Raw genomic sequence first — 15,016 nt, forward strand, 5'->3', positions numbered from 1 at the left:
TATGTAGAACTGAAAGCTAGTTTCTCAGCAGTTAACTGATGTATCACTTTCTTTTGTTCAGTTTGTGTAAGATGTATACAACATGTGCTCACAATTATGTGATAGGTACTCACTGTTATGAGCATTTAGATTAATTTAAAAGAAAAAGGGTACAGTTTGAGCATAATAGATTAGACAGTAGATTGGAAATAGATTGGAAAAAAGGGGGATTTTCAATATTGCAATGGCCTTACATAATTTGTTGGGCAGATTTTATTTTCTAATACAGCTCTGTTTGCATGCTTGCAGTTGCTTCCATGCCCTGGCTCTGAGGGGCTGGAAGGCAGCAGCCTGTTGTGGCTGCCCAGGAGTCAGTGTGGCTCCACTGGAGGGTGACTTTGGCGTGCAGCATGATTGAGGGTGATTGCTTTCACGTACGTGATGAAAATTGGTAGCGACATAGACAGTCCTCCAGTTACTTTTTATGCAGCTTGCTGACTATTGTTTTTCTTTTTAAATGGACATTTACTACCTATTTAGAACAATAAAATACCTCAAAGCAAACATTAAGCAAAATGTGGCTTATCTATCCCACGCCCAACTCCTCTCGATAGTAATAACCGTGAATACAGTGTCCATTACATGGTGAATTCTACATTTTTACAAGTTGCTTTATAGATTCATTTTGTGATCACTAATAAACCTATTTAGAAACTATCCAATTAAGAAAACCTTAATGAACGCCAATTACTCAATGCCCTAAATTTGCTAAATTTTATTTTTGAGGTGCTGAAATGTGTTTTAAATGAGTCGTATTATATACATTAGTGCTAAAAATGTTGCCCTTGTTCAATATCAATTTACCCACAATAACACTTATGGGCAATTAACACTGCATTTTGCATGCTATATTCATCAGTAATTTTCTTTTACTAATTCTAATGTTTAAAGAGTGTAACTACATGTATAGTAAATGCATTTTATTAGTAATCAAGCTGGACTTTCACTCATCAACAGACCTGGCAGTTGACATGGGAGGATGTGCCCATTCATATACCGGTAGCAACTTTCAGAAGATAAACCCAAATGTGTACCAGGAAGGAAATTAAATGTCTAATAGCATTTTAGGTTTAATTTGCAAATAGCACAAGAAAGGATGGGTCTCCATGAAAATGCTGTCTCTATCTTTTTAAAAACTCTTTATTTGAAATAATTTTAGAATTACAGAAAAGTTGTAAAACGGGTACAGAGTTTACATTTACCCTTCACTCAGCTTCCTTAATGTTAACAACTTACATAATCATCCTTCAGTTATGAAAACCAGGAAATTAAAATTGAATACTAACCTACAGATCTTACACCAGTTCCTCCAGTTTTCCCCCTAGTATCCTATTTTTGTTCCAGGATCTAACCAAGATCCCTGATTGCACTTAGCTGCTATGTCTCTTTAATCTTCTTCCGTCTGTGACAGTTCCTTAGTTTGTGCTTGTCTTCCATGACCTTGACACTTCTGATTTTTTAAAATATCTGATCGTTTTTAATTTTTACTTATTTATTTTAAAGATTGGCACCTGAGCTAACATCTGTTGCCAATCTTCTTTTTTTTTCCTTCTCCTTCTCCCCAAAGCCCCCTGGTACATAGTTGTATATTTTCAGTTGTGGGTCCTTCTGGTTGTGCTATGTGGGACGTTGCCTCAGCATGGCCTGGTGAGCGGTGCCATGTCTGCACCCAGGATCCAAACCAGCGAAATCCTGGGCCACCGAAGCGGAGTGTGCGAACTTAACTGCTCGGCTATGGGGCTGACCCCTGATCATTTTTTGGAATGTCACTCAATTTTGATTTGTCTGATGTTTTCTCATCATTAAATTGAGTTTATGCTTTTTTTTGCAAGAATACTGCAGAGATGATGTTGTGTCCTTCTTAGTTCATAAAATCATGGGGTACTTGATGTTAGCATCCCCTACTACTTGTGATCTGTACCTTGAATTACTGGTTAAGGTGGAGTCTGTTGAGTTACTCCTTTGTAAAGTTACGTTTAACCTAGGTTCATTTCCTGTTTCTCTTTAAATTTTTACCCACTAACTTCAGCATCTGTTATGGATTTTGCCTCCTACAATTATTACTGTGGTGTATGCTTAATGGTGCTTTTGTATTTCCCTCATTCCTTCCACATTTATTAATTTGAATTTAACTATAAGGAAAGCTGCCCTTCCCCACCATTTAATTATCATATTCAATTATTTATTTATGTTAGCATGGACACATGTGTGTACATTTTATTCAGTGAGTCATAACCCAGTACTATGCCTGTGTGCTTTGTTGCTCAGATTTTCCATATTTGGCCTCTTTTGTGATGGCCCCCAGGTGAGGCTTATGGATAGGCACAGAGTATCATATGATCGAATCAGCTGGATTTTTCTTAAAGAAAGTAAAGTATCGATATTGATATTTAATCACAAATAGTTAACTTCTGTATATTTCTAGGAGAAAAATACCTAATGGAGCGAGAATAAATAACCATATTTTCCCTTGTGGAACATCTTTCTCTCTACACTTTAATAGTTTTAAGTGCAGCTCAGGTCAATTTAAGTGATTTCTCTTCCCTTCTCCTCTATTTTAAGAGGAAACCTGTCACTTATCCTATGACTTGGCTGTTTTAAATAGTCCACATTGCTACTGTGAAAGATAAACAAAGCCAGACACTAGTTAAAATAGTAAGGACAGATTTTAATTCGTAATGACTCTTGCAGTAGGGGACAGAATCCAGCGTGAACTGAGCTCCAGTTGGATTTGTACACAGGTGACTGGGCATTTTAAAGGGAGGGAGAGGGAGGAGGGAGGGGTGGATGGGGGCCCAGCAGAGTCAGTGAAGTGAAAAATTACAAAGGGTTAGTCAGTGGAAATGCCATTAGCCTGGCTGTGTCTGCTCCCTGGCAATTATCAAAGTTAGCATTCTATCCTCCTATCCTCAAGTGTTGGCAGGAACCAACAGTAAATTATTTTGGCAGCCTTCAGTCTTTGCAGGCAGGCACTGTAAGGGGGCCTAGGGCCATCTTAGGGATGTTAGGAACTATCTCAGTGTTAGTTCAAGTCTTTATAGGACAAGGTTGAGGCCTAGTTGAGAAGAGGGCTCAGAGAAGCCTGGGTAGAGTTTGGTCAGGGAGAGAGTCTTTGTCGCTAGGTCCTCTGACTCTTTGTCCTTTGGTTGGTGCTAATTGTTTTGCTGTAATTGACACAAAAATATAATTATGATTTTATTCTACAGACATTAGAGCTCTGAAGTTTCTGAACCTGTTTTAAGAACATCTTTTTGGACACAAAGGTTTTTATCTCATCTGCACACGGTCTGGCTGTGACCTGTGAGCATGTGTCCAACACAAAGAGAGCTCCCTAGTCACGCCTCCTGTCTGCTCTCCCCACTCCACCTGCAGTCACCCACAGCCCACCAATATCTTCAGAGTGTTTGAGAGGGTACCGTGCATCCTGTGAACCTGAATTTTTAAGGGACCAGAATTTTTCCTCTAGATGTTTTAAGACGTATTTATGTAAAGTGCCAGGTGTTGGTATTGGTTGGTGTTTTATGTATGTATAGATCTATCTATCTGTATTTGTATATGTATGTGTGTTTGTATATATGTATATATATTTGTATACATGCATATATATGCCTGTGTAGTTTATGTACTCTGTGTGTGTATGCTTGTGTGTGTTTTATGTGCAGTGTGGGTGTGTGTGTTTTCTTTTACAGTTACTTGTCTGAATTATAAAAGACACTTTTAAAATGTACTTTGTTGGAAACTCACAAAGATAGATTATTTTCCAAGTGAGATGGTTAAAGGGAACATTGTAAATACCCTTGTAGACTCATTTGGCCTAAGTTTTCAAAGTGTCTCTCTCTTCCAAATTAGCTTTATCTATTTAACAACACATACTCCAAAGCCTTTTCATCATGGCCTCCTGGAAGATGCCTCTTATAAATCCTAATGCTGCACGTAACCTTCAGTGTTACCTGAATTAATGCACTAAAGGATATGTAACTTGACATAGACTAAATGTTGTATGTGTTAATATCTATTGTTATGCATTTCACCTCAATCCAAACAATTGACTCCTCAGTAATATATAGGTAGTAATTCCTATGTGTTATTTAATGTAAATAAGAGAACATTCATTATACTAATATTTGTTGAACACAAATTAAAGCACAATAGCTTAACAGCTACAATTAAAGCATAAATTCCAGACGTCTCGGAAGTGCTTTCCAAATTGCTTTGCAAGACAGGATAGGGATGTGGGCGAATGCTGGAGGTGTCTGTGACTTTGACCAACATTCTCTATTATTAGATGCAGTAGTTCTCAAAATTTAGTGAAAATTAAGTCATTTCAGCTGCGTATGCCCAGACTCCAAGTCAAGTGATTCTGATTAAGTACGCGAGAGGAATTTCCGTTTTTAATCAACATCTCGGTGCTGGTGGTAGACTGAACCAGCTGGTAGCTTGAGAGCTGTTCTTAGGATTTTCTTGTTGTCTAGAGGAGGTGAATGGGGAAGGCAGCGGGAAATAGAACTGCGTGTGTTTATAAGAAGCAGTAGCCTGTGCAGGGAGCAGACCCGGGCGAGCTGGCGACTTCCAGGAGGTCGTGAAGCAAAATCACTGTGGGGAAGCTTGGTGAGTGTCTGAATTCGCCTTCTCAGTAAGCCAGAAACAACCCAAGCTTTGCATTTGGCCTCATCTCTTCAGTGTTGCCTTTATTGACAAGTAAGTCATCTCTGTATTGATTTTAGGAAAAGGAATAAAACTTCAAGTGTGTGTTTTCAAAATGAGTACCCACCCTGCAATGGTGACATCTCGCCTAAGAAAAAGCTAAAACATGAATGCCTAAGTTTTTTTTTTAGTCAATGGCAATTTTCAACTTAATTTTTCTTGAATACAACTGACTAGATTTATTCATTCTTGCCTTGCGATGTGGACAGAAACCATGGGTTCATAGGATTTGTCTGTGATTTAAATGAGTTTTTTGTGCACTATTTTTTTCACTCTCCCATTTCTATTTATTTTCAAACTTGAGTAAAAGATAATATGGTGTTCAGCTTCACTTCAAGCATAATGTAACTCCTTGGAAGTTTATGAGTGAATGCCTCATGTGCTGAGTAGGCTAACGTTCAATCCAGTTGAGCATCTTCTGAGCTGTAAAATGATTCAGAATTCCCTAGTCTCTGGAAATTAAATACAAGTAGCGGTAATGTGAGTGTAAACAATGATTTCCATTTGGGGATATGAACATGATCTCCAAGTGGTGTAGTAGCAAAATATTTATTTTTTCGTTGTAATTAAGAAGGTAAAGTCCAATTTCCAACTATGTTTTCCAAGGTTATTTGGAAAATTGGAACTCTTGATAATATAAATTAGAATTTACTGGGCTTCTGACTTGAATTGTGGCAAATCTATATACTTGTTAGCCTGCCAATACAAGGTGTGCTACCCCCCCAAAAAAACTGCCCCAAATTTAGAATTTAAAATGCTGTTGCAGGAGCTGGCCTCACGGTGCAGTGGTTTAGTTCACATGTTCCACTTAGGCGGCCCAGGTTCGCTGGTTCGCATCCTGAGTGCTGACCTACGCACCACTTGTCCAGCCATGCTGTGGTAGGCGTCCCACATGAAATATAGAGGAAGATGGGCACGGATGTTAGCTCAGGGCCAGTGTTCCTCAGCAAAAAGAGGAGGATTGGCAGCAGATGTAAGCTCAGGGCTGATCTTCCTCAAAAAAAAAAAAAAAAAAAAGTAAATAAAATGCTGTTGTAAAGAAATATGTTGAGATATAAATAAATACACATTGAAGCTAATGATAACTTATTTCAAAAAGTTGGACACCTATTTCAAAAGGAGGGAAGCAATATTGAGTATACTCAGAATTTATCAAAGTGGTCTGTTCATTAGAATCACATAGGAATCTCTTTTGTGGTAATTATTATTTTTATCACTTGTAATACTAAAACCAAGCATCTTAAAGGCAGAAGATAATTAGATTTTAGACCAATTAGTTTTTAATTGCTTTAGGTCTATCGTGATGGAAGTATCCAGTGAGTGTATTTTAAATGGGAAACTGGATATTGAAAGAGGTGAGCATGGAGATGGAAGAAGGGAGTTAATTTGCATAAGCCTTATGGTTAAAGCTGTAGGAGAGTCTGAGATAACCAGCAGATAAAAACAGAAATAGAACAGCTGGGGAATCATTTATTCATCTGTTTGTTTGCTTTGCCTATTGTGAGTTTTTTCCCCGAAAACCACTGTTTGTGAAGTTCAGATGAAAAAATGAACAAAAAAACTTTAAATATATGAAAAGCAAATAGTAGGTATCCAGAGAAATCTGAAGGGCAGGTTACCTAGAGCTGTCATTGTCAATCTTAACCTGCGCTCCGATCACCAGGGAGCTTGTTAAAGCTGTTTCTGATTCAGATGGTCTGGAGTTTACCCTGAGAGTCTGCATTTCTAACAAGCTTCCAGGGACACCGGTGTTGCTGGTTCATGGACCGCACTTTGAATAGTGAGGTTTTAAACAGTGTGTACACGCCCATGTGGCTGTATTTTGGACAACCAGTTGAAGAGGGAACACAAAGAAATAGAGAATTATGTCAACACTCCACAGATGTAGAGAGAGTTTTGTTGAAATAAATCCTTCATAAAACTCCATATCCTTTCTCCCATGAGGCTTTGCACAGAGAGAAGAGAGCTGATTAGCATCCAGGTCTTGAAATCCTGCGGTCCTAAAATCAGTTGATGCTGCTCAGTGGAGAAGCAGATGTGTGGAAACAGAGTCGATAAAGTAGAATCTGAGGGGAAAGAAGATTTAAACTAAATGTGTTGAAATGTTTGGATTAAAAATCCGTGGGATTTCTAGATCTTGGATGTTCCTGGGTGGAACGAATTTAGGAGTGGGCATGTATTGTATCATTTCACATAACGAGAAGCTTCCACTGTAGCCTATTTGTTTGGTCTTGCCATACATCTTCTCTGTTTTGGAGACAACACAGTGAGTTTCCTCAGAAAATTGCGTGTTATGATTTAAGCAGGTGTAAAAGTCTTGAGATTTTATGACACGTAGACACTTATATTTTTTAACTATGCTTACATTTTTTCTGCCCAAACCAAACCCATCTTGATTATAGAGCTTCAGCCTCCCTCAACTGTGGTCATAAGTTTATGTCAATCATTACTGGATGTCTTTACAAATGTTTATTCTTTCCTCTTAAAAATGTGAAATGTGAAAATTTCAAAGGTAAAAATGCATATTTTTAGAAATCATTTCTCTGGAGTAAAACAGATCAAACAATGTCTTAACATGAAGCGACCTTCGTCCCTATGATCTAAAACTGTGGCAAAAATCCCTGCCATTTGTATAATATTTCCCATCTGGGTATGACCAGTCCTTAAGTGAATGTTGGGTTTTTTTCTATGACCTTCCAAAGTTTGGCCATGTATAAGATTCAGGTATACTTGGCTTCACATATCTGAAATAATTATTTAACTTAGGACTTATAAGCTAACAGTTGGTTAGCTAAGAAATACTAAATGACAGTAGTGTTGGGTGATATATGAGTATATTTGCTGATAAATTTGTGCAATACATTTATACTTGTAAAGTCTGATAAAGTAGTCACCATGTCTTACAACCAAAGAGGAACTGGTGCTTTTCCACCAGGGTCCTTCACAATGGTGCTTTCTCATATCTTTGCACGTTCCTGGGTGAGTCCCATTCCGATCCTGAACTCCTGGACACAGGGTCTTGGACACCTTCTATATTTTCTCCATGCTTGGCCATCACCCTATACTGTATTTTATCCCTCTTTTTTGTGTGTGTGCGTGAGGAAGATTGGCCCTGAACTAACATCTATTGCCAGTCTTGCCCTTTTTTGCCTGAGGAAGATTGTCCCTAAGCTAACATCTGTGCCAATCATCCTGTATTTTTTGTGTGTGGGATGGCACCTCAGCATGGCTTGATGATGGGCGAGTATGTCCACAACCCGCATCTGAACCTGCGAACCTTGGGTCACTGAAGAGGAGTGTGCAAACTTAACCACTAGGCCACCGGGCTGGCCCTATCCCCCTCTTTTAAAAGGGGATATGACTCTATGACTTCCATAGGATACTTCTTTGCCAACTCTATATTCTTGTGCCTCACTTTTCCACACAAATTTGTTATCTGGGGGTTCCTGATTTGTGCTGTGTTCTGTATCTATTTTCAGGATCTTTTTGGCCAACTGCCCCTAAGACTATGTCTTGAATCCTTTTATCTTCTATGGCAGTGATTCTCAAACTTTGGGGGATCTTTTAGAAATCCCACAGACCAGTCCCCATGGCCTAGTGGTTAAGTTCCGTGCACTCTGCTTCAGCGGCCTGGGTTCAGGTCTCAGGCTTGAACATATACCACTCGTCTGCCAGTGGCCATGCTGTAGTGGCAACTCATGTGCAAAATAGAGGAAGATTGGCAACAGATTTTAGCTCAGGGCGAATCTTCCTCAGCAAACAAACAAACAAAGCCCCACAAAGTTTAGGCTGCACTCTAGATCAATCAAATCAGAAGCCCTGGGGTGGTACCCATGCATTGATATTTTTTAAAATTCTCTAAGATATTCCAACATGTAGCCAAGTATGACAGCCCATATTTTAAGGACTCTTCCCCATTACATGCTCTTGGCATCAGTGTTCTTGCTAGCCACATTCACTGTGCTCTGAGGAAGCCCTTGGACTATAGGCAGGGCTGACCACACTGGCTTTTTTGCATGGTGGCCACTCTGAGCATCCAGCCTGCAAACCAGTTTGACTCCACAATGGCCATTACAATTTCTCCCAACCCTTGACCTCTGCAGATTGATCTGTCTCTTCTCATATTTTTTTTCAAAGTCATTATCTTAACCTCAGACAGAAGCTCCAAGTTGTCCGTTGAAATAGTTATGCTTAGGGAATATTTGGAAGGCTGTGCTACGAAGATAATAAAACTGATGTCTCTGGTCTTCCATTTTTCTTCAAAACCTTTTCCTTTTGCCAAAAACAATCTGCCAAACTTAGGGCCATATTTTGCAACCAAAGGTAGTAGGAACATCCAAGAGAAAAGCAAACCAACAAACCAACTGTAACTAATTCTCTGCCCACTAGAGTAAATGAAATTAGGAACATTTTGTGAGGCTTTTATTTGAATTTACTTTTTTTCTATTTGTGTTTAAAAGAGAAAAAAAATAGGCAATTCAGTTCTTATGTAATGCACCTTAGTTCAAATCATTTCTTTGGAAGTTTTGCCGTGCCTCCCCTTATTGCTCATTGAAAATCCACCTATTGCACTGAAATGGGAGTGTCTGACTCTAATGCTGGACTTTGACCTCCTGTGTCTGACTTGTCTTTGTATCTCCAATGTTTGGCCCCAGAGGAAAATCTCAGTAAATGCTTGCCAGGTGCATTTCTACTAACCCTAAATTCGGTTAGAGATTTGCCTCTTCATTCCAATTTTTTGCAGTAATTAGTGGATATCACAGACTAGACATTTGCTAGAAGATTAGAGAGTCACAGAGACTTTTGCATTCTTGGCTGTGTTGCTGTGCGCCAACCACTAGGTCTCTGGCAAGAACAACACAATATATGATCGATGCTGAATAAATGTGTTTGACCAAAAGCCAAGAAGAACACAAAAGGAGGAAGTGAACTGGGATGCCACTTGTGGCTGTAATTTCAGCTGGACCCTGAGGATGGATGGGATTTTGACAGGAAGAAAGTATTGGAAAGGAAGAGACAGAGTCACGAGTGCATGTGGAGGTGCCGGGGGAGAGGGGTGTGGAGTCACTTCCCTTTCATTATGTGCAGATGTGGAGAAATTGGATAAATGAAAAGGGAGATTAAAATTGTACAATTTCAGTCATTTCCTCAGCAGTCATCTCTCAGAAGGTTGGTTCTATAGCTGCTGGCAGGTGGCCAACTTGCTAAGTCCTCTTAAATTGACAGAGAAGCCAGATAAATATCCACTCTTGGCAGCACTTCCCTGACAGATGGTCTGGCATTCATGGTGTAATCCAAGACAACAATGGCAGAGCTAAAAACTCTCTAGCCTAGCATCTCCTAGTTACTGCCTGCAATATGTAACTCGGATTTCAATGTGCTAGCAGTTACTGTGGTGGAAACAAGGGAGATGAAACCATATATAATAACCAAGAAATTGCATCCACAACTAAGAGGGTGAATGTCTCTGATGGGGGTACATAAAAAGCTGCCTTTCAGGCATAAAGTGCAAAAATATAAGAGAGTAAGCATTTTTTTTTCTCAAAATGAATGCCAGTAATACTCTTATGACCCCACATGAAATGAAAAATAAATGAGATTCTAAGAAAATTTCATTCAGTAGCTTTTCAAGTCTTTTGGTCAGTAAGTTGAGTTTTAGAGCCAAGAAAAAATTTCAGACAACTTGTAAATGTCCTTGATGGCTGTAGCAATTGTTTGCACTGCTGTTTTTGGATACTCACCATGCCATGTACAAAGACACAGGACAATGTGGTGTAGGAATGACAGTGTGATCCAGGGCAAGTAGGGAGTGGAAGAAGATGGGGCGCCATCGCGTAAGCTGGGTCTGTGGCCGTGTCATCACCTCTCAGTTTCATGTGCCATTTCTCTTAACGAGATCTCTCCTTTCATAATCTAACTTTTATTTTGGAGAATTTACTGTGATTTACCAAAAGCCACTTATTTCTATTTCCTATAGAATGACTTAGCAACTTAAAAACAAAACAATGAGATAATCTTGGGAACATCAGCTAGAATTATAGAGATATTGACAGGATGTAAATAAGTGTCTTGTAGTAATGAAGCTATTAATGGAGGTCTAAGATAGTAGCGTTGATGCCTAAAGTAAGATCTTGAGGAGGAAAGTATAGGACTTCATCAAAAATAGAGTAGACTAAGGAAAAGGAATTATTGATGCTTCCAAGTCCTTTAGAGTCATGAAGACATCTATTACCACAGTTGCCAATATTGTCAGTAGAAACTGTTTGAAACTTGTAGCCCCAGAATAATTACAATCTTGTAGTTACTGTTTGAAAGGAGGCCGTGATCAATGGTGGAATCTCATAACTTTATTTCAGTTTTAGCTGAGAAGTTAATTATACCTGTTTTCCCCATAGGTCTAATTATTTGTTTCTAAAATGTTGCTTTAAATTGATATTTTTGTTTCTAATATGTATTCATGAGAATTCAAATTTAAAAAATGATACATTTCTGTGTGTCCCTGCAATAGATTTACGCCTAAGAAGAAAATCTATGCTGGTTCTCAGTTGCTGAATTAAATAATGTGAAGTCACTTAGGAAGGGACCTTATCCTAAAGAGAAAATGGATCCTGCAGTGAGGACTCCAAACTCTGTTTGTTCCCGATTATTACACAATCCATATTATTGCGGGAGGAGAGAAGGATCTGTTGTGGGAGGAGTACTTCTTTCAATGATTGAACAAAAATGTATTGATCTCTGAACCCATGCCAGGCTTTGTTTCAGGTAGTGGAGATACGATACCGAACACATACAGCGAAAAGTTCCTGACTTCCCTGACCTTACAATTAACTAATAATAAATAAATATCTGTCTTAGGTAATGTCGATGCCCTACAACTACAGCCCACCACCAGCACACCTTTAGTTAAATAAAGCTGGATTTATTACTCATTGCAACAAAGGACAGCATACTCTTTGGGGAAACAGGGGGTCTCAATAACAATGTGTTCGAAAGGACTTTCAGAATTTGAGTTTGTGTTAGATAATTTGGGGGGGGGTGTTGAGAAAACAGGGCTTTGCTCTGGATTGGCTGCTATCTGGAAATGGAAGTAATTGAAGTTTGGGATTTTTCTGGCTTTTCCAGTGCTTTCTGTCTGTACTTAGGCACAACTATAAAGTAGCATTTTTTTTTATCGCATTTTATCATGGTCACGAGGTGGCCTTGTCTGGGGGGTGGGGTTCTGTGAAATTGTTTATATTGAGCAGCCCCTGGAAGTCAGGGGCTGCTTTTGTTGTTCTCACTCATGATAGAAACTATGAAATAAAAAACAGTGTGAGGATATGGGAGTGGCAGTGCTATTTTGGATAGAGTGGCCAGAGAAGGCTTCCCTGAAGAGGTGATGTTTGAACTAAGGTCTGAGTGAAATAAGACAGCGTGCCATGTAGATACATGTGGGAAGACCATTCCAGGCAGTGGAACAGCACCTCCAGAGAACTGAGGCAGGAATGTGTTTGGTGTGGTCAACCAAGTTCTAGTTGTAGTCGTAGCCATTGTCATTATGATTATAGCTGTTGTGCTCATTGTTATAGCAGCTATGGTGGGGACAATGGAGGTCATAGAAGAATTAAGGCTAACTACTAATAAAAACGCAGCTACCATGTATTGAGTATCTATTTTGAACTCATGTAATTTTTCTCACTTATTATCACTTAATCCTCAATGACTTGACATGTTACATCAGTGAAAGTAAAGTACAGGATGGTACCTAGAATATACTCAAATTTATGTCAAAAGAGCACAAATGTGTGTGAGTTATCTATTGCTGTGTAGTAAATCATCCCCAAACGTAGCAGCTTAAAACAATGAACAGTTGTTGTCTTGTTGTTTCTGGGGGTCAGGAACACAGGCACAGATTCTCTGCTGCGGGGTCTCTCACAAGCCTGCAGTCAAGATACCAACCAGAGCTGGGGGCTCAGCGGAAGGCTCCACCGGAGATGGATCTGCTTCCAAGCTCAAGCTCCTTTACCTGCTTGTCGTGAGGCTTCATCTCAAGGACTGTTGGGTTGAGGGCCCTAGTTCCTCACGAGCCGTTGGCTGTAGACTGCCCTCAGTTACCTGCCATGTGGCTTTTCTTTTGTTATGCTTCATCAAAGCCAGCAAGAGGCAGGGTCCGCTAGCAAAACCCAAGTGACAATCTTTTGTAACCTAATCACAGAAGTGGCATCTTCTCAAAGTTAATGAATCTGTTGGAAGCAAGATAGTCAAGTGGTGGGGATTACCAAAGGTTTTGAATACCAAAAGATGGGATTATTTGTGACCATCTTAGAGGCTACCTACCTCAATGTGTATGTGTGTCCTATTGTATGCCTGTAATAAGTCCAAAGGATAAAAAATAAAATAGTTGCTTGAATGCGAGTAGAAAGGGGAGAGATAGATGACTGTTTATTCAAGTTTCTTTTATTCCCTTTGGACATGTAAAGCCTGGGTTTGAGATACCAGCTGGGCCTTCAATTGGTGATATCCGAGAATGAGTCTGAGGACACAGCAGTCCCCCCATTATCCGCAGTTTTGTTTTCAGTTACCCACGATCAACAATGGTCTGAAGGTAAGGTACAGTAAGATATTTTCAGAGAGAGAGACCACATTCACGTAACTTTTATTGCACTATACTTTTATTGTTCTATTTTACTATTTGTTATTGTTATTTTCCTACTGTGCCTAGTTTATAAATTAATCTTTATCACAGGTATGTATGTATAGGAAACAGCATGGTAGATATAAGGTATTACCCACAGGTTTAGGCATCCACTGGGGTTCTCTGAATATATCCCCCGTGGATTAGAGGGGACTACTCTATATGAATTTGGAGTTCAGAGAGAATCTGGAACTGGATATAATATTTGGAGTCATGAATCAGGAGATGATATTTGAAGCCATGATCCCGGTTCAGATCACGCGGGAAGGAGGCTTGAGAGAAAAGAGAAGAGGTCTCAGGTTTGAGTCTGGGGGTGCTTTCTTTTGTTCCTTTTAAGAACATATGTTGGTAAGCCACAAAATTGCCTACTAAAAATGTTTCTTGTAAACAAAAATGTTTAAAAGCACAAAATACTCAAAAGATGGAAAATGGTAAAAAAAAAAAAAAATTTAAGACAATGGTACTGTGATTAATTTGAATTTGGTTTACCACTCAAGAGTCCACAGGTTCAAGTATTATCCAGATTGACAATTGAGGGTAAAAATTCAAGATTCAAGAGTTCAGAAAATAGGGAAGTGAGTGGAGAAAAGCAAGGAATTAGAGCCAAAATGGCTGATATGCTTGGTGTAATTCTCCACCTTGAAAACCCATGGGCCCTATTTATCTTCAGCCCATGGCTATGTCTCCTGTCCAGTATGACCCTCTCAGATCTGAAGTTATTCAGCTCCTGTTTCTTCCACTTGCTCCCAGAGCAGGTTATTTTCTAGAATTTCTTTCTTTGAGATACAGTTATTTTTATTTCCATAAATGCGTAGTCATGAATGGTACCTGACCAAGAACACACAGAATACAAGTATCAACTGTGTCTGAAGGAAAAAAGAAAAGTTTGAGTAATAAACTAAAACATCCCTGAACTTCATCTATTCCACTGCCAAATTGAGGATTTGGAGTAAATTACCTTAAGAATCACTTGAACCTTTAAGATTTCTGATACTCCTTTCCTGAAATGATATTATTGCCTCCTCATAACTACTGCTATGTGACTACAATTGTATATTTTACAGAAGAATTTACGCTAAGTATATAATTAGAAGGAACAGTGACAATACATCCATGGCCCGTTTTGGAGAATAAATCTATCTTGGCATTTTTCTACTCTCTGAACTTGGTTCTTAACAAACATAACATGATAGAGTTAATGTACAGTATCTCCTAATTATAAGCACTGCATGAGAATTGAAACGTTCACGTAAGCAGAATAGCTGAAAAATCAATATGTTCTCTGTGGTTCTAAATGTCAAAGTTTATGGCAGGGTTAATTTGGTTATAATAAAGTGATCATAAATGGTGAAATTTGCTAAATACTATACTCTAACATGGGGAAAAAAATCCCTAGAGGAAGGGTTGCTAGTGCTGGTGCTAAAATAAAGCATGTCAATTAAAGGTGATGAGCGATGGGAAGCACCAGGCTCAGATGAAGTTCTGAAGCCATTGAAATCTCTTTGGTACCCACCCTGCATCCCAGTCTCTCTCCCCCCATCTCCTCTGCATTGATCCCAGGAATTCCTCTCCACTAGAATTAAATACTAACCACTGCTG

The 15,016-nt window shown here is 39.1% G+C and overlaps 1 protein-coding gene across 1 annotated transcript in view; it reads left to right on the plus strand.

Moving 5' to 3' along the window:
* CNTNAP4 (contactin associated protein family member 4) overlaps nt 1-13,144 on the plus strand; it is a 263,723-nt gene extending 250,579 nt beyond the window's left edge. The window contains exon 25 of the mRNA XM_070613914.1: nt 12,621-13,144. Within this exon, the coding sequence (XP_070470015.1) occupies nt 12,621-12,789 (169 nt within the window). The 3' untranslated portion in view covers nt 12,790-13,144. The remainder of the gene's footprint in view (nt 1-12,620) is intronic.
* Nucleotides 13,145-15,016: the final 1,872 nt, after the last annotated feature.

Source organism: Equus przewalskii, chromosome 3, assembly GCF_037783145.1.
Source record: "Equus przewalskii isolate Varuska chromosome 3, EquPr2, whole genome shotgun sequence".
Classification (NCBI taxonomy): Eukaryota; Metazoa; Chordata; class Mammalia; order Perissodactyla; family Equidae; genus Equus; species Equus przewalskii.